The sequence below is a fragment of the Heptranchias perlo genome, chromosome 4 (assembly GCF_035084215.1).
Source record: "Heptranchias perlo isolate sHepPer1 chromosome 4, sHepPer1.hap1, whole genome shotgun sequence".
NCBI classification, from domain to species: domain Eukaryota; kingdom Metazoa; phylum Chordata; class Chondrichthyes; order Hexanchiformes; family Hexanchidae; genus Heptranchias; species Heptranchias perlo.
Genome location: NC_090328.1, coordinates 40,061,440 through 40,086,468, shown reverse-complemented (window position 1 = coordinate 40,086,468; position 25,029 = coordinate 40,061,440). Strand labels below are relative to the sequence as shown.

The 25,029-nt window shown below is 40.7% G+C and overlaps 1 protein-coding gene across 2 annotated transcripts in view; it reads right to left on the bottom strand.

Annotated features, from left to right (window-relative positions):
* The window catches only part of LOC137320874 (ras GTPase-activating protein 1-like), a 175,399-nt gene that overhangs the window by 61,002 nt on the left and 89,368 nt on the right, over positions 1-25,029 (bottom strand). For both annotated transcript variants that reach the window (XM_067982807.1, XM_067982806.1), the window contains exons 9-14: positions 24,774-24,852; positions 22,931-23,051; positions 20,367-20,523; positions 11,274-11,361; positions 6,722-6,802; positions 2,404-2,561 (exon numbers count right to left, since the gene is read on the bottom strand). In XM_067982807.1, coding sequence (XP_067838908.1) covers positions 2,404-2,561; positions 6,722-6,802; positions 11,274-11,361; positions 20,367-20,523; positions 22,931-23,051; positions 24,774-24,852 — 684 coding nt within the window. The remainder of the gene's footprint in view (positions 1-2,403; positions 2,562-6,721; positions 6,803-11,273; positions 11,362-20,366; positions 20,524-22,930; positions 23,052-24,773; positions 24,853-25,029) is intronic.

Genomic DNA, 25,029 nt, shown 5'->3' with positions numbered 1-25,029 from the left:
TTGATTCCTGGAGGGAGAGATTGAGTAGAATGGCCTTTATTCTCTGGAGTTTAGAAGAATGAAAGGTGATCTCATTGAAATGTATAAAATTGTTAGAGGGCTTGACAGGGTAGACACTGAGAGCCCGTTTCCCCTGGCTGGAGAGTCTAGGACTAAGAGTCATAGTCTCAAGATAAGGGATCGGCCATTTAGGACAGAGATGAAGAAAAATTTCTTCACTCAGAGGGTTGTGAATTTTTGGAACTCTGTATCCCAGAGGGCTGTCGATGCTCAGTCATTGAGTATATTCACGACGGAGATCAATGGATATTTGAACACTAGGGGAATCAAGGGATATGGGGATAGGGCGGGAAAGTGGAGTTGAAGTAGAAGATCAGCCACGATCTTATTGAATGGCATAGCAGGCTCGAGGGGCTTTATGGCCTACTCCTGCTCCTATCTCTTATGTTCTTATGTTATTAGCTAGGGCACAGAACGAGACAAGTGCAAGTTGGGGGAAATTCAATGATATGGGGATACATAGTGACTGTGGCAGTGACTTTGGATTCCAGATGGTTCTGGCACCAGGGTGAAGGACATCAATCAATCTACAGACAGACTTTTGAGAGCGTTGAGTGAGAAGCAAGTGGTTGTGTTCAATGCGAAAAGCAACGGTGGCACTGAGGAAGATGTCTTTTACAGAAAACACAAGTTGGTAGGAAGAAAACTAAAAGGAAGAGCTGAAGGCTAGTAGTCTCAGCAATACAGACTGTGTAAAGTGTTAAGCCATATAGGCAGAAAAAAAATTAGGCACTTGAATGTATGTTTAGAAGAGGAGTGTAGAAGGAAGAGCTTATGGGGCACTGGGACTAGTTTTGGAACAGGAGATGGCTGTACAAAAGGGAAGGGCTTCAGCAGAACCAAACTGGCATAATGCATCACAAGATGTAATTGATTTGGAATGAGCTGACATCTTTAAAAAGCTGGATCAATATCTGTTGATAAGGAGGATCGGTGTTCAGAATGACATTTCTTGCTCTGGATTTTCTCATGTCCTGGCATCAAGGTTAGAGCTGTGGGTGAGTTTAAACTAGTAAGCTCAGGGCATGGAAAGGAGAACATTGCCTACAGCTTATGGCAGAGGGGTCAAGAATAATTGCAGTGAAGGGACAAAATAGTCTAAAAGAGTAAACTCAAGGTGAGTATCGAGACATCTAGGGCAGATAGGAGAGAAGATTAAGAAGGATGGTGAAGGAAGAGGAAAAAAATACAAGTGAAAAGGCTACTGAGGAGTATGAATCAGTCAGGTTTGCAGTGATATATAAAAATACACAAAGCATTAGGCATAAACTTGAGGAATTGGAAGGACTAATTGGAATTGAGGGATGTGTTATTATAGCCTTGAAGGAAATTTGGCTTGCACTGGAGTGGAACTGGGAACTAAATATTCCTAGCTATAATATTTTCTTGCAACAAAGAAAGAAATAAAAGGAGGGATAACCTGATTAATCACAGATATAGAAAGGAAAGTTTTTAAATTGAAAGTGGTGCTCAGACTCGGTCTTGGGTAAGCCAAGTAATAAAGGAATGTGTTACCATACTGAAAGTGCATAAGAAACCGAGGATGAAATTTGTATTTAAGACTGCCTGAAAGTTGGTGCAGGCAGGCAAATGGGTGCACAAGGTCCCCACCAGACATTCAACTGCCGGTGGTCCGTTTATCAGACAAGAAACAAGTGGCCAGCAGTTGAAATCCCTCTGCCACCAACTCCGATAAGTTCTAGCCTCACTCTAGGACTTCAGCACATAATCTGGACTGACACTGCAGTACAATAGAGGCAGTGCTGCATTATCGTTGGTGCTAGGCCATTCAGGGGTGATGTCAGGAAGCACTTCTTCTCACAAAGGGTAGTGGAAATCTGGAACTCTTCCCTCTCTCTTCCCCTCTTTCTTTCCCCCCCAAAAAAAAACATATTTCAAAACTGATAGATAGATTTCTGTTAGACAAGGATGTGGAACCAAGGCAGGTAAATGGATTTAAGATCAGCCATGTTTTAATTGAAAGGCAGAACAGGTTTGAGGGGCTGAATGTCCTACTCCTGTTCCTATATTCCTAGTGCCATCCTTTGGAAGAGACATTAATGTGAAGTTCCGTGTACTTCAGGTGGATGTAAATGATCCCAGAGCATGATTTCAAGAGAAGCAGGGGGCTGTTGATGTCCTGAGAAACATTCTTCCATCAATCAAAACCAGCAAAATTAGCTGCCACATTTTCCTGTAGTCATTGCACTTCAAAGTAATTGTCTTTGAAAGACTTCAGACCTTTCAGAGACACAAGATTAGGTACTAAATCCTTGCAAGTTTTTTGTAAATCTTCATAAAACATAATCACTGAAAAGGTTTTATTCTGAAAGAAGCACTCACTCAAAAATGAATTCTTCTGTCCATACAGGATTCTGTCCTTCCCTGGCATGAGTTTTTGCTACTTGAACACTGTTTAGGTAGATATTACAGTAAGGGTGTGTGAAATATTTCACTGGGAGTTTATGGGCTTCTTCCACATACAACACCAGACTACTGACCTGAGGAAGAAAAACACATTACTTTTATTACATTATAGGAAATTTCACATGACAGTCAAAGGATTTAATTGCATCAACAAGTTACTTTTAAGGTATACCTTAATCACATCCTATGACCAATAATTTTTGAACTTCACTATTTTCGTGGCAAAGCCAACAAGTGTGAGATAGCCAATTGTACTGCATCAGCAACCTGCAAGAAGTATTTTATTAATGCTGAGAGGCAAATGAATCTTTTATTGCTCTCTCAGGCGTTACTCACATTGAGCAGGAGGCGACACTAGTTTGTAAAGAGAGGAATGCATGATATAATACAGAATGTATTATTCTAGTGGTATATCATTGGGTTAGTTAGGAATATAGTAAATAAATAAATGTCAAAGATTACATTGGATATAGAATTTGAAATCAAATAAATAATTAATTGAACTAAATTAAATAGTATGTAGGTTTTTATATAATTTTAAAGGTTTAAAAATAAAGGGAACATCAATTTAAAATAAACAAGATCGTGTAAAATAGGTGAAATTATACATTAACGGGGTTTTATATATAGTTACGAGCGTCATAATACATATCACACAATGCTGCATTGAACATTGTGTTATGTACTACTTTCAGGGCCACTAACTTACAGGGACTGAAAAATTGAAATTCTGTGGCAGTCCAGGAATTTTACCCTTTTGGGTGGGGGTGGGGGGGTGGAATTTCATCCCCATATACTCACTCTCTCATATTCTGGCTGCCTTTCTCCCCATTCCTCTCCCACTTCCTTCCCTTGTGTTTCGATCTTGGATGAACTACAATCTTCTCCAGTTAAACACTGGGAAGACTGAAGCCATCACCATGGATTCCATCCCCCTTCCTGGCCACGTTCTCAGGTTGAACTAGTATGATCGTAACTGTAGTGTCTCATTTGACCCCAAGCTGAGCTTCCAACCCCATGTCCAGTCCATCACAAAGACTGCCTACTTCCACCTCTAACATCTTCCTCTTCCACCCTGCCTTTGTCACTTCCAGACTCGACTATTCCAATACTTTCCTGCCCAACCTCCACAAACTTCTCATGCAAAAATCCGCTGCCCAAATTCTATCCTGCACCCTCCCTTTCACCAATCACCTGGCCTATGGCGACTTTCGGTGCCCCAACACCTTCATTTTAAGCTTTTCATCCTCATGTTTAAATGTCTTCATGGCCTTGGCCCTCCCTATCTCAGCAATCTCTTTCAGCCTTACAACTCTCCCAGAACACACTCGCTCCAATTCTAGCCTTTTGTGTACCCCCCCCACCCCGCAACCGCCCACCCAGCCTTTCACTCCACGTCTGTCCTCTAGACCCTGGAATTCCTCCCTAAACCTCTCTAGCTTTCACTCATCCTTAAAGCCTACCTCTTTGACCAAGCTTTAGTCACCCATATATCTCCTTCTTTGGCTCGGCATCCAATTTTGCACGATTTAGGCCTCTGAAGTGCCTTGAGGTATTTTTCTACATTAAAGGAGTTATATAAATGCAAGTTGTGTTTTTTCCTCCTTTCCTTCGCTCTCTTTCCCTCACACCTCTCAGATTTTCACTGCCTTCTTCTGCACTATTTTTCTTTTTGCTCCCCAGAAATGAGAACTTTTTTTTTAATATCCCAAAAGAAAGGAAGCTTTATCTTTTCTTTTTCATTGGTATATATAAAATGGGAGGAAGCCACAGTGGTTAAATGGGGATTTAATTTGGCAAATGGGACTCAAGAAGAGGCACTTCAGGAGTTACAAACAGTGTAATAGTCAAAAAGAGAAAGGTAGAAGAAGCAGTTAACATTAACAAAGAAAGTATAAGAGCTAAAGGAAATGAATTTAGAAAGGAGCAAATAATCAGGACAGTTGCAAAACATTTTCTTATGCTAGGAGTCAAATGTCAGTTAAAGAACAAATATGACAATTGCAAGGGAGGGTTATAAATGTGAAAATGGCATAGGAGAGCTGAGGTAGTTTGTATTTGTTTTTAAACAAAGAAGGTTGCATCTGCCCTTACCTAGCAGTTAGGATTAAAATCCAGATAGTTGCTTCTAGATCACAAGGCATATAGTGTTAGCTTAATTAAAAGGACTCAAGGAGAAAAAGGCAGTTGGGCCAGTCTTGCCACTACTGGTACTGCTAAAGTGCATTACGCTGAAGGCAAGTCTTCATTTTATTTTTCCATCACTAGCTAGCCTTACTTCAACCTCTCCACTTCTCTACCGTCTGCTACCATTCCAAGCCAGCTGCCCAATTTTGTTGGCTCCCTCTTCTCGGTGTATATATAGATGATTTAGGACTTGGGCCCAAAGGGTGCAATGTCAAAATTGCAGAGGGTTTGGCAAACAGACTATAAAAAAGGAAGACAGGTTAGTGGAATGGGTAGACAGATGGCAGATGCAATTTAATATGAATAAGTGTGAGGTAAAATATTTTGGGACGAAAAACATGGAATGGGAATATATACACAATGGAAAGATACTAAGGGTGTGGATGAACAAAGGGACCAGGTGTGCAATTATATAATTCTCTGATTGTGAGTGAGCAGGTAGATAAAGCCATAGACATTTTTGATGGAACTTTAAAGCCATAGAGGGCATGCATAGTAGATTCACCAGGATGATGCTAGGAATGGGAAACCACAATGTGGAGAAACTTGAGGCATTGGAACTATTTCCACTGGAGCAGAAAAGACTAAAAAGGAGATTTACTAAAGTTTTAAAAATTTTGAAGGGTTTGATAGAGTGAATAGGGCAAGACAATTTCTTAAGAATGGGGAGTCAATGACAAGGGGTCATCAATTTAAAACGGTCACTAAGAGTAACGAAAGAAGTTCAGAGAAATTTCTTTACAGAGGGCTGTTGAAATATTTTGCCACAGGGAGTGGTTGAGGCAAAGATTAACACTTTTTTTGAGGGAAAATTGGATAAATATTTGAAGCAGAGGAAGATACAAGAAGGAGCATCAAAAAGCCTCCATCAGTGCTGTAAACTATTTGTCTATTCAATCTACCCTCAAATGCTACCAAACCTAAGTTACTCCCGATATATTACCATATCCAAAAGCAACCGCTCAATGCTACCAAAGCCCAACAACTCCATAACAGCTACTAAACCCAATACTGTCTCTCCCTACTATTTCTATATTCCACATATCTATCCTCCAAACTATACAAGTTGCTGTGCATCTCTCACCATACCCTCAGTTTAAAAAGCCAAAAGTTAAATTTGTGTGCACAAGTGAAGGAATGTAGAAAAGGCCACTTGATTTCATGAAAAACTGGACAATCTTGGGATTTGATCCACAGAACCATATAATAAGAGTGTAACTTGACTTATTCAGTCACTGCAAAACAGCAGCGCTCAATGCATTATGCAACACATTTCTACAGTTATAAAACAACGTGTCCTCAACTCACTGCGAGTATGCCATTGGAAATCTCCTATTAGTAAGAGTCCGTTTATCAGTCAGTATATCCAATTCCTACCATGCAATTTATCTCAATATATTTCACTTACTCAAGTGTGAGCCTGCGAGGTGCAGCACATCAGAAAGCATACATCAATGGACATGCAGCACTGGATAAAGCATAGCAGCAAGAGGAGGGATTCATCCTGATATATTTCTTACATCCATGCCAACAGCAAAAGTATCAATTGTCCCTGGCAGTAAACACCTCAATATCCCAGGGGGTCAAACATGGAATCATAGTCTACTATCTCCAGCAGCAATGCTAAATACCACAGGGGCCACCAGTCTCACAAATAATCAGAGTTCAAATAAATCTCCGAATTCTAAAACTTGACAACTATGTTGTGATTTATGCTATTTTAAGTGTATACATTTTTAAAAAAAAACTTCCCAACAGTTCCCATGGTAGGTTGCTCCCTTAAGTGGATGAGGCGAACCATTTTCACTTATGAACGAATTTGCAGTCTGCATATCCAACAATTAAAGCAAAAAATTAGCTGCCATGAAATTCACTTTGCAAGTATTAGCTGCTCATCTAAAATGGGACAATTTAGAATCTCTCACTATTTGCCAACTATATTCTAATCAAGTATGATGCAGGTTGTACCTATTTGTAGAGTCCCATGCACTATAAATTGACCTTTTGTGCCATAGAAACGGCAAAGTAAAATCTTTCTTCCTTTTACCTGTCGAAGGCGTTTGTTAGAGGTTGGTAGCACAGGTTTCTTCAAGCTACTGCAAAATACCCGTAGACGCTTCATCCAATCCTACAAAAGCAAATTAAAAAAAAAAAATATTGGTAATATCTAGATAACAGAACCACTAAATCATTCAGGACATTCCTAACTTCATTAACAACTTTCAATCAACCGTTACAACTTATTTTTCAGCCAAAAAACAATATTTTTAATTTTATTCTTAATCTAAAGCTGATTATCAGTTTTGTGCAATAGAGTTCAAAGCACAAGAGAGCTGTGAGCTCATCCAAGCTTGGGATTGCAGCAGGAAAAGAGATCAGTAGGAGTATCACCATAGGGTGGGATGGGGACACGACAGGGTCATGATGCAGTAAGCTACAGAACAAAGTGAGGAGTGTTTTTAAACAAAAAAGGGACTGTTAAAGGGTGGAATGAGCAGATGAAAGATGGCTGAACAGAGAGGGAGGGAAGCTCGGGCCTGAAGCAGTAGCAAAATGTGTGTGCAGATGTACACAGAGTGGTACCTTTTGAATTGTGTACAACCCATATGTTAACCTATATGCGAGTTTAGGACAGTTAGAGATTGAACTCAAGAATGGTGGCTGGAATAGTATGAGGTCAACTTTGCAATCAAGGTCCGGGGCTTCTTGGGAGGGCCAAGATCTGGACTTTTTTTAAAATTCGTTCACGGGATGTGGGCGTCGCTGGCGAGGCCAGCATTTATTGCCCACCCCTAATTGCCCTCGAGAAGGTGGTGGTGAGCCGCCTTCTTGAACCGCTGCAGTCCGTGTGGTGACGGTTCTCCCACAGTGCTGTTAGGAAGGGAGTTCCAGGATTTTGACCCAGCGACAATGAAGGAACGGCGATATATTTCCAAGTCGGGATGGTGTGTGACTTGGAGGGGAACGTGCAGGTGGTGTTGTTCCCATGTGCCTGCTGCTCTTGTCCTTCTAGACGGTAGAGGTTGCGGGTTTGGGAGGTGCTGTCGAAGAAGTCTTGGCGAGTTGCTGCAGTGCATCCTGTGGATGGTGCACACTGCAGCCACAGTGCGCCGGTGGGTGAAGGAAGTGAATGTTTAGGGTGGTGGATGGGGTGCCAATCAAGCGAGCTGCTTTATCTTGGATGGTGTCGAGCTTCTTGAGTGTTGTTGGAGCTGCACTCATCCAAGCAAGTGGAGAGTATTCCATCACACTCCTGACTTGTGCCTTGTAGATGGTGGAATGGCTTTGGGGAGTCAGGAGGTGAGTCACTCGCCGCAGAATACCCAGCCTCTGACCTGCTCTCGTAGCCACAGTATTTATATGGCTGGTCCAGTTAAGTTTCTGGTCAATGGTGTCCCCCAGGATGTTGATGGTGGGGGATTCGGCGATGGTAATGCCGTTGAATGTCAAGGGGAGGTGGTTAGACTCTCTCTTGTTGGAGATGGTCATTGCCTGGCGAATGTTACTTGCCACTTATGAGCCCAAGCCTGGATGTTGTCCAGGTCTTGTTGCATGCGGGCTCGGACTGCTTCATTATTTGAGGGGTTGCGAATGGAACCGAACACTGTGCAGTCATCAGCGAACATCCCCATTTCTGACCTTATGATGGAGGGAAGGTCATTGATGAAGCAGCTGAAGATGGTTGGGCCTAGGACAGCAACTGAATGCACATTGGTTGTGGTACTAGTTTGGAAGTCTAATTTTCTTTCTAAATGTAGACTGCAAGATTCTCATTAAAGCTTTGGGTCTTAAATTTAAGAAATCCTGACTGACTTGATCTCTTGGATCAGAACGGTTTTATCAAGAGTTGATTGGGGTTTCTAAATATGATGTCACTACATAAGGATTCTGTATTCTCCACAATTGCCAGTATAAAGCATTTGATAGAACAGTTTTCTTTTATACCATGCAGCATTTTGGGTTCATTACCAATACTAATATCCTCTGGCACCAATTCTGCAAAGATGTTTGTCCTCCCTCCTGTTTTCTACAGTTTCCTCCTGCCTGTTCAATGTGACAATTAAAACCCTAATGACCAAAGTCCATACACACACTGGGCCGGGGTGGGTGGGGGGGGGGGGGGCGGCAGGAGTGGTTAAGACTGTAAAAGAGAAGAAATAATTTGTTTTATGCTACCCTTTTACATGGACAACATTCCTCAGTCTGTGATATTACTTTCTTCCTAATCCATATCTGTTCCAGATAGTTTAATCAAAAGTTTCTATTACACAGCGAATTGTGTTATTCACATCCTGAGAATATACTCTTTGCTTCCTTTTTGATGACTTAATAAAATGGTGTGCCTGTGCATTATAGTCAATAGAATTAGTCAGCCACCTTTCCATCGTCTAACTTATCTTCGCGTTTTACCAATCCTGAAATTGACTTGCGTAATGGGTTGTCTTTGCTCTCAGCTGAAATTATTAGGACTACTGGCTAAATGTAATTGTTTTACTGATTTTGTCCTTTCTATTCTGTCTCTCCCTTTCCAAATAAATTGAGCATTTTTAAAAAAACATATAGACACACACTCCATTCTAAGAGATAAAACAGGAAATTCTGGAAACAATCAGGCAGATGCTGTCTGACCAACTGAGCATTTCATTTATTTCAGATTTCCAGCATCTGCAGTATTTTGCTTTCTTTGAGGTTATGTTCTCTGCATGCAACATAGATCTTCCCAATCTCATCACTGGTTCTGCAAGCTACTTGTAGAGATTTTGACATATTACACATGACATATTCCGAGAAGAGTCTTTCCTCATCTTATCCTCACATGGCTAATTCTCAAACTCTTAAGTCTGGTTGAGAGTATTTCAAGTTTTCTACACTATCAATAATGACTAATCTATATTTGACAAATTTAATTGCAGTTTTTGAAGAATTGACTGATTGCATAGATAAAAGGGAATGAAGTAGATGTAGTGTAAATGGCATTTGATAAGGTGCCTCAGAGGAGACATGTTACAAAAATTCAGACATATGGCATAAGGCGATTAGGGTTAATGGCTGTTGCTTCGATTGGAGAAGGGTTGGAAGTTGGGTACAAGGGCTAGGTCCACTTCGGTTCTTTATATATAACGATCATTTGGACTTGGGCATAGGGATCACAAAATATAAATTTACTGACGACAAAAGTAGACAGTTTGGCAAATAGCAAGGAGAACTATAATAGATTTCAAGAGGGCATTGACGAGTTAGCGGAATGGGCTACAGGTGGCAGATGCAAGTTAATGTGGAGAAGTGGGAGTTAATGCATTTTGGGAACCAAAACAAGAAATGGGAGTATAAACTCAGTGGAAATACATTATATAGTGTGGAGGAACAGAGGTTGAGGGATGCAAATATACAATTCTATCAAAGTGCGAGTGCATGTAAATAAAACAAGATAATCGATAGTGTCTTTTTTTTAATATAAACAGGGGCATATAGTACAAATCAAAGTAGCAATGATAAACTTGTACAAGGTCAAAGTTTGAGTACTGTGTACCGTTTTGGGCACCCCATTATAGAAAGGATATTAAAAGCCAGAGTGTATACTGAGATTCACCAGAATAATACCAGGGATAAGAAATATAGTTATGAGGAAAGACTTGAGATTCCAGGACTATTTCCATTAAAACAGAGAAGGCTAAGAGGACACTTAACAAAAAGTTTTTTAAATTATGAAAGGTTTTGATCTGGTGACTAGGAAAAGATTATTTTCTCTGGGTGGGGAATTAGTGATGCGTGATCATCAATTTACAATGTTCAATAAGGGAATATAGAGATGGGTTAGCAGAAATGTCTTCATGCAGAGAATTCTTATAGCATGAAATGCTTTGCCACAGAGTCTACTGCATCTTTTAAGGGAAAATTAGATAAATATTTAAAACAATGGAAGATACAGGGATATGGGGTATGGGGTGGGGGGGAAAAGAGAGCACAGAGCAATGGGGTTAGTTTTGGATTGCTCCAGAGCTGGCGCACACAAGAGGGGCCAAATGGCCTCCTTTAGCGTTGTAAATTCCCATCATTCAATACTGGCCTATCACTCTTCTTTGCTCTTGGGGTTGATCTCCTGTTAGGGTGTCCCATTTTTTTCTTTTCTCCAACCAATTTGTTCTCTTACCGACTTCTCGTTACCGAGTTTTGTGTTCGATGTCTGTTTGTATATAATAGGTTCCGCCAACTGCTGTATATGTGCAAAACGGGCTTTTATAAAACTACCTTCTCGCACGAGCTGTTTTGTTCTTGTGCATTTATATTGACTTTTGTATTATTGTTTGTCTCTTACATTTCAAAAATCGCCTAATTCATGTATAATTCTTGAACAATGTTATAACTTTTATTTAAAAGCCCAGCTATCAATTATTTTCAACATCAACAGCTTGTTGATAATAAAACAAAAACACCCATCACCTTGTTTGTCCAAAACAAGAGCTTTCAAAGATAGCCATTATGCTAACTCAAATATGGCTATCAGTTTTCTTTTGGTATGAGCAGACAGCATACTGTACATTTGGTTAACACAGCCATCTCAAAAAGTTATAATCATTTACCAACTTTCAGCATTTTACCTGTGCCTGTTCTGGAGTTTCTGTTGCAAAGTAGAAGATGTAATGGTCTTCACTAAAGTGCTGTACTACTATTTGAAAACAGTTTGGCCTATAAAAGGGAAAATTACAGGAAACAAATTAATCCATGAAAGTGCAGCACAACTAATCTCTGCTGCAGAGGAAACTGCTACCAATCTATTCATGAAAATTGCAACTTTTAATATTTGTGCACATTTATCGCTAAAGCTGCAGTCTCCCACAGTTACCTCAGTTCCCCTTTCTTCCTCTTTTGACAAATAGGTAGGAGCTTAAAAATGTAAAAAGATCTTTTTAAAATATCGGCACATTATGAAGACAATTATTTCAGATTAAGTTGAAAAAAGTTTGTGTACTTATTTTACTGATCTTAGGTTTCCTTGCTGTGAAAGCGATGGGAATCTGGGCAAACAGCAGAGGTCAGCAGTGCAAGGATCACAAAGTACTTTCACTAGAAATGGCTGACAGCATTAATATACAGATGCTTGAGGGCTACAGCCATTTACTCAGACATACTACAGTGTAGTAACATTACCATTGACAGTTTTAAGCACAAATGAACGGATAAGAAAGCTTCTCATTCTTTAACAGGAATAAAATCTTAATTTTGCTAACCGGAGAGAAATTTCTCTATGGCTAGGAAACAATGAACTATTTAACCCTGCAACCAAGATCTTCATAGTACATGCACTCAGAACCGAGAAAAGCATCCCCTCGAATGGAGGGAAATCCTATTTGAGATCGGGAGGGTTAACCTTCCCAATGTCCAGCAGGCTTTGATCCTAGACATTGAAGAAATTAGTATTCTTCCACCCATGAGTTCAGAGTGGGGTTGGGGGGGGGGGGAAGAATCAGTGAGTCAATGTCAAAGCTGATACAGAAATCAGAAGGCTGCATATATCAACGGAAACCTTTGCATCATGGCAGAACAGAACGGAAGGAACTACATCCTCAAATATACCAAAACACTAATCTGATAATACTTGAAATTGGTGAGGAGATGGACCAAAAAGTGTCAATTTCAAAAGCATTAAAAATATGTACCAAGGAATGGAAATCTAATGATGTACACTATTTGCTACCAAGATGGCAAATATCAACAAGCAAAACTGTTTTTTCTAAAAAAAAAATCTACAAAATAAGACAAAATTCAGAACATTTTCTTGCGAGGAGCCAATACTGAAGCACTATTGGGAGATGGGAGGAAAAGAAAAAACAGGAGACTCCCAAGGATGTGGTACTTAGATAGCTTTATGTACCAGAGATAAGAAATGATTACATTATACACAAAATGTTAAGCATATCATGTCTCTACGATTTTGCTTAAAAGATAACTTAGCCAATCCACTGTGATGCAGAGGATAAGTAAATGAGGAATAAAGTAAAATTACTTTAAATTGAAAAACTGCTGAAACAAGCAAATGTTGGAAATACAGAGCTGATCCATTAGCTCCTGAAAGGAGAAAAGGCATGTAAACATTTCAGTTCACTATAAGGTGGGAGTTTTAATCAGTTCTAGAACATTAACCTTTTTATTCATTTTTCAGATACACCGTGAGAAGCATATACAGTATATTAAATTAGATGAGGTATATAAATTCTCATACAGAATTAGTGTTTGGGCCTTGGGCAATGATGTAAGAAAAATGAATGGTATATCTGCTACTGTTACAAAAGGAAATTACCAGGGGAAGAGTAGCTGGAAGTCAGGATGATGGCTAAACAAACAAGGATATCAGAGGGAATGGTCCTTCTGGTGAGCAGAAGGGGGAGAGAAAAAGGAAGATGTGCTTGGTGGTGGGATCATATTGTAAGCGAAAGAAATGGCAGAAAATGATCTGATGATTGTGGAGGATAGTAGGATGAATGCCGAGGACGTGTTGACCTCATCATTGTCAGATGAGGGAGAGAGAGAGAGAGCAGAGCAAGAGGAAATGGGACATACAGTCAAGACCCCAGTCAACCACTGTTGGGCCAAGGAAAAAGTATATTCAGAAGCTCTGGTATGGAAAATGGAGTCAGCAAAGCACATCAAACAGACAGTAAGGAGGTTTGAAGGATAGGTGGGGTCAGAAAAAAATTAAGGGGAAGTAGTGATATCCAGGAGTTGCTTGTAATTCTGGTGCTTGCTACTTGAAAGGAAGAATTTTTTTTGTTGTTAAAGCAACAGATGAGAAGAACAATGTGGAATGGAGTAGCAGCACAGCTATGGTATAAATTCAGCTGTTCCGCTGAAGAGAGGTCAGGGTTACGCATTCGATAATGCAAGGTAGAGAGGGTGGATTGCATGAACCATCATGAGCAGTCACTAGAGAAGCACTGAATATCAGAGGCTGAATCAGAATTTTACAGCATGGAAGGCGGCCATTGGCCCATTGCCCTATGCTGGCTCTCAAACAACTACCCACTTAGTCCATGGTCATGAGTGGATCCAAAGTAATAGGTTAAAGTTTGGATGAAATCTACATGGAATGAGTTGAATTTTGAGGCAGGTGTATGGTTGTGAAAATCAGCATCATCAATTCAGAAAGTTCACACACTATCAGAGGTTTAACAGCATGTGTTTCTGGCTGTGGTAGTCTCTCCTGGTCAATCGTTGCCTGGAACGCATTTCAAAGAGTTAAAACATCACATGCTAATTCAGTTTCAGCGGGCATCGTGCCATGAGAAATGAGAGTTTCTGGTCGATATCATAGTATAATCACTCCAAATTTTTCTGTCCTCCCAACAACCATCTGGGTCAATTTAACATTAAATCTGTCCTCATCAGTTATCTCCAGCTACACCCGACAACTCAGTCATTATCCTGTAAAAAGATATCTTTTCTGACATTAGTGTGACTTTAAGGGTGAATGATATGCCATCTGATGCATCTCCTCAGTGAACTTTACAGTAGATACTCCTGCCATAAAAAAAGTCAACAGAGTACTGGGTTTTATGGCAAAAGGTGTAGAATATAAAAGTTGAGATGTAATGGTGAATCTATATCAAACCTTAGTAAGGCCACAGTTTGATTACTATGAGCAGTTTTGGACTCCACACTATAGGAAGGATGTTGAGGCAATAGAATGCAGCACAGATTCATCATCATACTGTTCAGTATGAAGAAATACAAAAATAAAGACTTCAAAAAATGGGGCTGTTTTTGTTAGAACAAAGGAGATTAAAAGGTGAGGTGATGTAATAGAGATTTTAAAATTATGAAGGGAGGGGACAGAGTAGATAGGAACAGACTGTTTCCAGTGATTGAGGGGGCCTAGAATAAGGAGACATAGATTAAATGCAAGAGATTTAGGATACAGAGCAGAGTGTACTTTTAAAAAAAAAATATTGAGGGTTGTGAAGCTGTGCAATGCACTATCAGAGGTAATGATTGAAACAGAGACCACATTAACATTTAAGAATATGTTAGATAGATGCTTGAAGGAAAGGGGAATATAAGGATATAGCAATAGAGTTGGCATATAGGATTAGAACTACTGGTCATGTGGAGGATAAACACCAACATGGTGAAGCTGAACAGCCTATTTCTGTGTTGTAATTCTATGAATCACACATAGAAACATAGAAAATAGGAGCAAGAGTAGGCCATTCAGCCCTTCGGGCCTGCTCTGCCATTCAAAATGATCATGGCTGATCATCTAACTCAGTACCCTGTTCCCGCTTTTTCCCCATATCCCTTGATCCCCCTAGCATTAAGAAATATATCTATCTCCTTCTTGAATACATCTAATGACTTGGCCTCCACTGCCTTCTGTGGTAGAGAATTCCACAGGTGCACCACCCTCTGAGTGAAGAAATTTATCCTCATCTCAGTTCTAAATGACATACCCCGTATCCTGAGACTATGACCCCTGGTTCTGGACTCCCCAGCCATCGGGAACATCCTCCCTGCATCCAGTCTGTCTAGTCCTGTTAGAATTTTATATCTATCGATGAGAACACCTTTCATTCTTCGAAACTCCATTGAGTATAGGCCTAGTCGACCCAATCGCTCCTCATACGTCAGTCCTGCCATCCCAGGAATCAGTCTGGTAAACGTTCATTGCACTCCCTCCATGCCAAGGACATCTTCCTCAGATAAGGAGACCAAAACTGCACACAATACTCCAGATGTGGTCTCACCAAGGCCCTGTATAACTGCAGTAAGATAACCCTGCTCCTGTACTCAAATCCTCTTGCAATGAAGGCCAACATACCATTCACCTTCCTAACTGCTTGCTGCTCTCAAATGCTCGCTTTCAGCAACTGGAGTACAAGGACACCCAGGTCTCGTTGCACCTCCCCTTTTCCCAATCTATCATTATTCAGATAATAATCTGCTTTTCTGTTTTTACAACTAAACTAAATAACCTCACATCTATCCACATTATACTGCATCGGCCATGTTCTTGCCCACTCACCCAACTTGTCTAAATCACATTGGAGCCTCTTTGCATCTTCCTCACAGCTCATTCCACCCCAGCATTGTGTCGTCTGCAAACTTGGAAATGTTACATTTAGTTCCCTCATCCAAATCATTGATATATATTGTGAATAGCTGGGGCCCAAGCGCTGATCCCTGTGGTACCCCACTAGTCACTGCCTGACACCCAGAAAAAGACCCGTTTATTCCTACTCTCTGTTTCCTGTCTGTCAACCAATTCTCAATCCATGCCAGTATATTCCCCCCAATCCTATGTGTTTTAATTTTGCACACTAACCTCTTGTGTGGGACCTTATCAAAAGCCTTCTGAAAATCCAAATACACCACATCCACTGGTTCTCCCCTATCTATTCTATTAGTTACATCTTCAAAAAAACTCCAGTAGATTTGTTAAGCATGATTTCCCTTTCATAAACCCATGCTGACTTTGTCCAATCCCGTTTATGCCTTCCAAGTGTTCTGTTATCACATCTTTTATGAAAGACTCTAGCATTTTCCCCACTACTGATGTTAGGCTAACTGGTCTGTAATTCCCTGTTTTTTCTCTCCCTCCTTTTTTAAATAGTGGGATTACATTTGCCACCCTCCAATCTGTAGGAACTGTTCCAGAGTCTATAGAGTTTTGGAAGATGATCACCAATGCATCCACTATTTCCAGGGCCACTTCCTTTAGTACTTTGGGATGTAGATTATCAGGCCCTGGGGATTTGTCAGCCTTTAGCCCCATTAATTTCCCTAGCACTATTCTTTTCCTAATACTGATTTCCTTCAGTTCCTCCCTCTCACTAGACCCTTGGTTCCCTAACATTTCTGGGAGGTTATTTGTGTCCTCCTCTGTGAAGACAGAACCAAAGTATGTGTTTAATTGTTCTGCCATTTCTTTGTTCACCATTATAATTTCCCCCATTTCTGACTGTAAGGGACCTACATTTGTAATCACTAATCTTTTTCTCCTGACATATTTATAGAAGCTTTTAGTCAGTTTTTATGTTCCCTGCTAGTTTACTCTCATACTCTATTTTTCCCCTCTTAATGGGCTCGATGTTACCACGGCTGCGGGTTCGCGGCTGGGGGGCTATTGGGCGCGTGGGTAACACGCCCGGCGAAATCAGTCTGCCCCCCGCGCGATCACAGCCTAATTGGATTCACTTACCTGGTCTTCCGGGTTCCCCACGGCTGATCTGCGCGTCCGGCGGACTGCGCATGCGCAGTGAGCTCTGTCAGCTGGAGGAGCTCTATTTGAAGGGGCAGTCCTCCACTGACAGATGCTGCAACAAATAGAAAAAATTACAGCATGGAGCAGCCCAGGGGGAAGGCTGCTCCCAGTTCAATGACGCCTCACTCCAGGTATCATTAGATGGGGTGAGGAGGAGGGGTAGGACAGAGATCTTCCCCCCGGCGGGCAAGAGGAAGCAGCCTGCCTCTGTCACCAGGAAGGCCTGGCTCGAGGTGGCAAAGGAGGTCACCTGCACCACCAACATATCGCCCACCTGCATACAGTGCAGGAGGCGCTCCAATGACCTAAGTAGGTCAGCCAAAGTGAGTACACTTACTCATTCCCCTACACTCCATCTGCCACATCACTGCCCCCACCCCATATCTCCTTCTGCACTGCCAACACTACTCTGTCACATCACCCCTCATACCCACTCAAACCTCATCCTCATCTTACCTGCACTTACTCACCTCGTCAGTACTCATCCTGCCACTACCACTCAACCCAATCCTCATACAATCTCATGGCTCTATCTCATACTCACCCTCTCGTGCATCTCTTTCAGTCAGCCTCACTCAACCTGCCACTACCTATGCTGCAGCCACAGGGCATGCATCACATATGTGCAGTAGCCATGATGTGGAGATGCCAGTGATGGACTGGGGTGTACAAATGTAAGGAATCTTACAACACCAGGTTATCGTCCAACAGTTTTGTTGGACTATAACCTGGTGTTGTAAGATTCCTTACATATGTGCAGTAGGCAGCGTAAGGCAAACGTGTCGTGAGCATGCAGGGGATGCACAAGGGTGTTTGAGGGTTTGTCGTGGTTTTTACTTATATTGAATTTCTGACCAACTCACATTACATATTATATTGGCACCACTACTGCCACGTCTTTGCGAATCTTGTCTGGTTTGTGCAATAATGCCCTTTCCTGAGGATCACAGCGAAGACGCACAACTGATGACACCCATTGTGTCACTGCAGAGTGGTGTAGGTGTATTTGCACGGCTCTTTTGTGCAGACGACTGAGAGACGTCGGCGATGTCCCCGGTGGCACCCTGGAAGGATGCGGAGGAGAAGTTGTTGAGGGCAGTGGTGACTTTGACAGCGACAGGTAAGAAGATGGTGCTCGGGCCAACCAGGAGCAGCTCGGCATGAAGGAGGCTGCAGATGTCCACGACTACATGTCGAGTGACTCTGAGCCTCCGTGTGCACTGCTGCTCAGAGCGGTTCAGGAAACTGAGCCTCGGTCTATGGACCCTGTGGCGAGGGTAGTGTCCTCTGGGACGCATCTCTCTCTGCGGTTGCCCTCCCTCCTGCTGTGCAGGTGGATGTGTCACAGCATTCTTGTGGAGCTCCACGTGTCAGAGGTGGACGGCATGGCCGGCGATGTTGTTCGCCCTCCGAGGAGGTCATGACTGCAGCTACGGCGGCCCCCATCTGGAAGATGTACATCTGAGGGGGTCCGCAAGGTAGGCACATGTCTCTGGACCCCGGGGTAAGTGTGCAAGTTGGTGAATTTTCTTGTCAGGAGGAGGGTGGTGGAGGCCATACTTTGTCCCAAGTGACAGAGTGGCCTCCTGCAATGAGTGAGGGTCTCCCTCTCCACACCTGTCAAATGGACCTTAGCAGCGGCCACAGGCTGACACAGCTGCAACACGTCCATTTGTACGGGGAGTGTTTCCCCCAGTATGGGAAACAGTCCCAGTTGTCTATAAAATCCCACCCCTCCTCACATATTCCCCTAATCAGGTCAGTTAATGACCTGAAATAGCAAAGTAAATACTTTTAAGTGGCACCCCACTGGCTTTAATTGCCTGCGCGAGTCCCACATGCGGGGGCTGCGCGTGCACGTCGGCGCGTCTGTGGGGAACCCGGAAGTGGGCGGGGTGGAGCCGGGCTCCGAACCCGCTCCAGGATTCCCCGATTTTCGGAGCCCCCCCGCCAGGAACGCACCCGATAGCGGGTGCTAAAATTAAGCCCAATCAATCTCTTTGTCCTCCTTTGCTGAATTCTGAACTGCTCCCAATCCTCAGGCTTGCCGCATTTTCTAGCAATTTTATATGTCTCCTCTTTGGATCGAATACTATCCCTAATTTCTTTTGTAAGCCACGGTTGAGCCACCCGTGCCTGTTTTATTTTTGTGCCAGACAGGAATGAATAATTGTTGTAATTCCTGCACATGTTCTTTAAGTATTAGCCATTGCCTATCCACCATCATCCCTTTTAGTAAAGTTCCTCAATCTGCCACAGTCCTGGGACCTCCTCAGCACTCCCCAAGAATACTTTTCCCCTCCATCAGCACCAACCTTTCCAAGTCATGTACATTTTGCACACTAAAGCTCTCCACTTTGTTCTAACAGTATCTTTCAAACCCGCCTCAGAAGCGCACTGCTACATAAGCGTTTTCAATTTCCATACTAACCAACTTAATGATCTGAATGAGTTTGCCAATTTAATATCTACCTGCATTAAATTGTGAGCTATTTTATGTTGTAAGCCCACAATCATTAGAAACTTGAAGACTGTCGAAACAAAATTCACACAGGATCCTTAGAGCCCACTGAAGGAGAGAGGCTTCAATCCCACTGTTTTGGGCTGGATTCAAAGTCAGGTTCCCAGAAGTGAAAGGATAGTGTGATAATCAAACACGACTAGAAGGTTATAGAACGATTCAATATGTGCAATTCGCTGGTTATGAGGATTACATGGATAGCTATTTTGAATGGAAAAGAATACCAGTGATAATTGTGGAGAGGGCAGATGTCACTAATGGAATTTCAGTAGTTGAGCAAGTGAATCCTGAGCTTGACTAATGGAGAAATTCTGTGGAAATGAAAATCAGAGATTTGTGAATTCAATGGAACTGAACAGAACAGAAATCTGCAGATACCTATTGCCTCTACTTAGAATTTAAAATCTAATTAAGTCCTTAACTTACTGAAGGCCACAAAGTGTGGCTAGTTTCCAGATCACGCAATAATGAAAGCAACCATGTCTGATGAATAAAAGTCAGTTTTCCCAGATTGTCACTTATTATTGCAGTGACTAAGCTATCAAATACTGAATGTTTACAGACAGTTATCAATATGCCTGCTTTGGTAATAAACTGCAAGGTGATGAGTGGAAATAGATTCTCGAGTTTTGTTAATGTGCAGACTGGTCATGTGGATAGATGCCACAATACCCATTTTTAACAGAATCTGTTGAAGGAAAGACATGTTTTATTTTGTTTAAAAGTGTAAAAAATTATACTGAACACAGATTACAATTACAAGTAAGTACCATAAAATGCTTACCTTGGATAATTAGGTTGGGGAGGGGAAAAAGGGAAGATTACAAATGCCTTGCATACAAGAACTTTAAAAAGTCTTAAAATACTTATTACAAAAAGACTAGCACTTAAGTTCAAGTGTATAAATATCTTCACCTGCCAAACAGACTGTCATGAACTCCATATACAGAACAAACGCTGAGGTCTATTAATCCTTTTGGTTTTGTGGCTCTCTTTTCACTTTCAAAATAGATTAGCTGGGAGTCATTCCCCTCCAAAATGAAGTACAAGTTTTTCCATCGTTTACCTTTGCCTGAAACAAATGACAAATTCAGGGTTTGTGTGTCACTGAGGGAAAATATAAAAGAAAATTGCTAAACACAGTTCAACATTTATTCTGATATCACAATTGTGCCTCATCACTATTCTGGTGATGGTGAAATCAATTTCAGTTTTATTTAAAAGCATCAAAGTACAGAAAAATACAGCCGAGGACAAGCGTGGTGGTGCTATCATTTAGTGCCATAGAGCTGGAATAGATGCAGTTTCCAATTGTGAGTTGCATTGAGCAGAGATGTGCCAAGAAGCTAGGGTGTCTTCCAGCACATGAAGGGAAACGTCAGGGAACACTCGGGTGAACGTAGCTCACTCTAACACCTTCTAGCAGCTAGCTATGGGGGACAGCTTGGGAGCATACCACACCATCACCCACTTAGCTGCAGAGGAGGGGAAAATTTACTCAAATTCCCTCACTAAAAGTCCAATAAAAAGAAACAAATACATAAATGATTTGGACTTGAACAATATTGAAATTTGCAAACAAAATCAATTTTGGTGGTGGGGGGGCGGGGAGTACAATCGCTGTGCAAGGATTTTGAAAGGCTGCAGGAGGACATAGATGAATTGGCTGGATGGGCAGAATAGGTATCAGAAAAACGAGCTTTCTACTTGACTTTATTCAAAGTTACTTAATTCAAATTATTGGAAAATTCAAACATTTTTAGTGCAAAAATGATTTTGAATTATCAGTAGACTGTAATACATACTGGAACTAAGAATAAAGAAAGTAAATGCACTTTAAAATAGTAAGGTTTTAAAATAAATAGACGAATTTTGATGTTCAGGTATACGGATCATTAAGAGATAACAGCAAAAGTAGATAAGGTCATAAAAAGGCTAACTGAATCCTCAGTTTTATATCTAGAAACGGAGAATACAAAAGCAAGGAGGAAATGCTAAACTTGTACAAGACCTTGGGCTGCAGCCGAAGTACTGTATAGTTTTGGGTAGGATACAAAAGCAATGGAAAAGGTGCAGCACAGATTCACTCGGATGTTACCAAGGATTAGGGATTAGTTATGAAGAGACACTTGAGAAGTCAGGGTTTTTCCCACTAGAGTGAAGATGATTAAAAAGTGACCTGATGGAGGTCTTCAATATTACAAAGGTTTAACAATAAATAATAATAGATTATTTACAGGGAATACCGAGACTGTAACAAAACAGCACAAGTTTTAGGCCACAAAGAATTAAAAGGAAAAAAAATCTTTACACATAGCGTGGTTAGAATGTGGTATTATCTAGCACAAGCCATTGTTGAAGTAGATTACATAAAATTTTTAAAAAGGGAATAAGATGCTTAAAAAAATTACATATTAAAGGCCATGGGGAGCAAGAAGACTAAGTTGCTCAGCGCACACTTGATGGGCTGCATGACTTGTTTATGTGCTGCAACATCCCATGTTATCAATTCTCAGAATGCACTATGTATTTACTGAAAAAATGTTCAATTCTACTTATTTTAAGCAAGTATATGGCCTGCAATTTGGAGTTGCAGCTTGTCTAGAATTACCAAAAATGGCAGTCAGTTTTTGTTTTATTATATTCTAAATTTATGTTCTTTTTAAATGGAACACATCATGTGTTTTGTGTAGGTTATAGAATGAATTTAGTGACGTAGGATGTCCCCAAACATGGTAAAGGCTGCAAAGCCTAGGATTCTTGTTATCCTGGTGGCTCCAGGAATTGGGGCTATCTTCCTTGGACATGTGCGTAGAGGAATTTGAATGAAGTTTTTAAAAACAAGGGATTGGATTCTGTCAAGTTGGATAGGTTATTTGTGATTGATAGGCAAAGAGTTGAGAGAGATGTTAGGAAGTATTTTTGGTGTCGTTTCCCTCAAACCAATTACCAAAGCATGTGCCTAGTGTGGATTCCTTAAAAAGGGAGCTGGACAAGTTTAGAGAGAGGAGCATATTCCAGTTACAAGGTGTATATTATATGTTAGCTTGGATTAGAAAGATTTATGGGTTACCATGGTTTCCTGAAGTCTTAGCTAGATTGTTTTAGGGAGTCAAACATAAATTTCCCTGTGTTTTTCCTAAATTGACCTCAATTCCCTCACCCCACCTTTTTTTAGTCTCTCCCAGGAGATTGTGTGATTAGGGAGCAAATCAATGCTTCACCATGTCTAGATGGGGCAGGCTTGATGGATCGATGCACTTTTCCTGTCATTTTCGTATGTGTTCTGTAGGTACATCAGTCAGCAACAGTTTTCCCAAGGTAAAACATAGATACTGACTGCAGTTTCATATTTATGAAATCAATGACAGAAAACAATTTCTTTCAGCAGTATCCGCACAAGAGGTCAAGATTTTTGTAACAGTGTTTATGTGAGGGGAAGTCAAACTCAACAATTTCTTTAAATTATGTTTTCTTACTCTTTTTCCAGAGATAGCCATCCTTCACTATGTTCTTATAAAGTGCATCCTTTGGCTTGCGCCGGATTGTATTGTATATTTCTCGACCGTCAACAGAATCATTGAGTACTTGCTCTTGATGCTAAAAAATAAAATTAAAATCCTTCATTAGTTGCATCATTCCATTGCCACATATTTTACAAATTACAAACTTGGAATTCCAAAAGATGAACACAAAATGCCAGTCCTAAGATCTTAATATTGAAGTACACTGGTCCATGTTACACAGCTATTAAATGACCACCAATTCCACTCTATATATTCTACAGAAGTTACCAATATTAGATTAAAATTGGTCTTGATACATTCACTGATAGTCCACAACTCTAACACAACACTAACAGAAACCTGCTGGTTGCCTTTTAAACTTAATTTCGATTGAAGTCAAGCTGATGCAAAGATCAAAAGGTAAAATTCACAATTAGAACTGCCAAACAGGAGGGGGGGAAAGAGACATAACTGGGTCTTAGTCTAAATTCTTCAGTTTCTTTCTCACTGTACTGCTATACAGACTGGAAGCAATGAAAGGAATTTATAGGTTGTCAATCCCAAATAACAACTTTTCTTACGGGTCACAATTTGAGAATTGCTGTCTCTCCAGAACTTTCATTGTTTACAAAGTGCTGGTGGGAAAACAAGTATTATTTTACTGTTTTCAATCTGCTGAATTATTCTTGCTTCTGTTTGATGTTACTTAATAAATATGAATTCAGTTTTTAGCCTGAAACACAGTCTTGACAGTGTTATTTTCCCCAAACAATTTCAGAGAGATTAGGAGTTAGAGGTAATCCATATTTTTCCAGTTTACATACTGACATGAAAAGTAGTTTATCGTTTGCCTCGGCACACTTCACTTCTCTAGAAAAGAAAAGGCTGAGGGGTGACCTGATAGAGGTCTGTAAGATAATGGCAGGGTTTGATAGGGCAGACAGAGAAAATGTTTCCATTTGTGGGGGAGTCCAAAACTAGAGTTCATAAATATAATGTAGTCGCTAATAAATCCAATAGGAAATTCAGGAGAAACTTCTTTACCCAAAGAGTGTTAAGAATGTGGAACGTGCTCCCACAAGGAGTAGTTGAGGCAAATAGCAGAGATGTATTTAAGGGGAAGCTAGATAAGCACATGAGGGAGAAAGGAATAGAATAGAAGAGAAAGGAATAGGAAGTAGGGAGGGAGGAGGCTCGTGTGGAGCATAAACGCCGGCATAGACCAGTTGGGCCGAATGGCCTGTTTCTGTGCTGTAGTTTTGATGTAACTGCATCTTAGATACACATGATCAATAGGGAGCACAAACTCATCTATGGAAACTAATTTTTGCATTGAGTGTGCATTGAAAGTATCGTGAGGGGTGTATGGATTGCAAAAATCTAGCCTTCCCTCAAAGGTCTAGCAAAATAAAAGTTCTATCTTGAAGAGTGCCCATCACATTGAGGATATGCTCTTCCTTTAAAGAATCTGTATTAAGTGTATCTGGGTTCTGTCTAATTGCATCATGTTTGTGTACCAGGCTCTGAAATTGTGGTTTGAAATCTACTAGTATACATGTTTTATATAATCAGCAAAATAGTAAAAGAATACGATTATGTAAACAGGATTAAAAAACTCTATTTAGATGTAACAAAAACCACTCACAAAACAGAATCAACATACATCACTCCATCTTCAAGTTTAGCCTATGCACATTTAAACAGGTCTAGTGGCAACGCCAGAGGTAAAATTTATAGATTAAAAAATAGTATTTACAAAATCATGTGGTCCATTTTATAAGAAAGTTTCATTGATTCTGTACAGTTCTTAACCCACCTGCAAGGGGACAGGATCTTTGAGGTAATAACCTTCAACAATCTGCTCCTTCCTATAGTGCTCAATGATTTCCTCTATACTGTAATAAAACATGTAAATATTTTTAATTGATAGTCAAAATCATTTGTGAGAATACCAAATACTATTTTTGGTTGCAATTTTTAAACTTAATAGACATTAAATTGTCTATATTTACAGAGCTCACCTGACCAATAGACTGAATACAACACATGGAAGTTCAACTAAATATTATAGG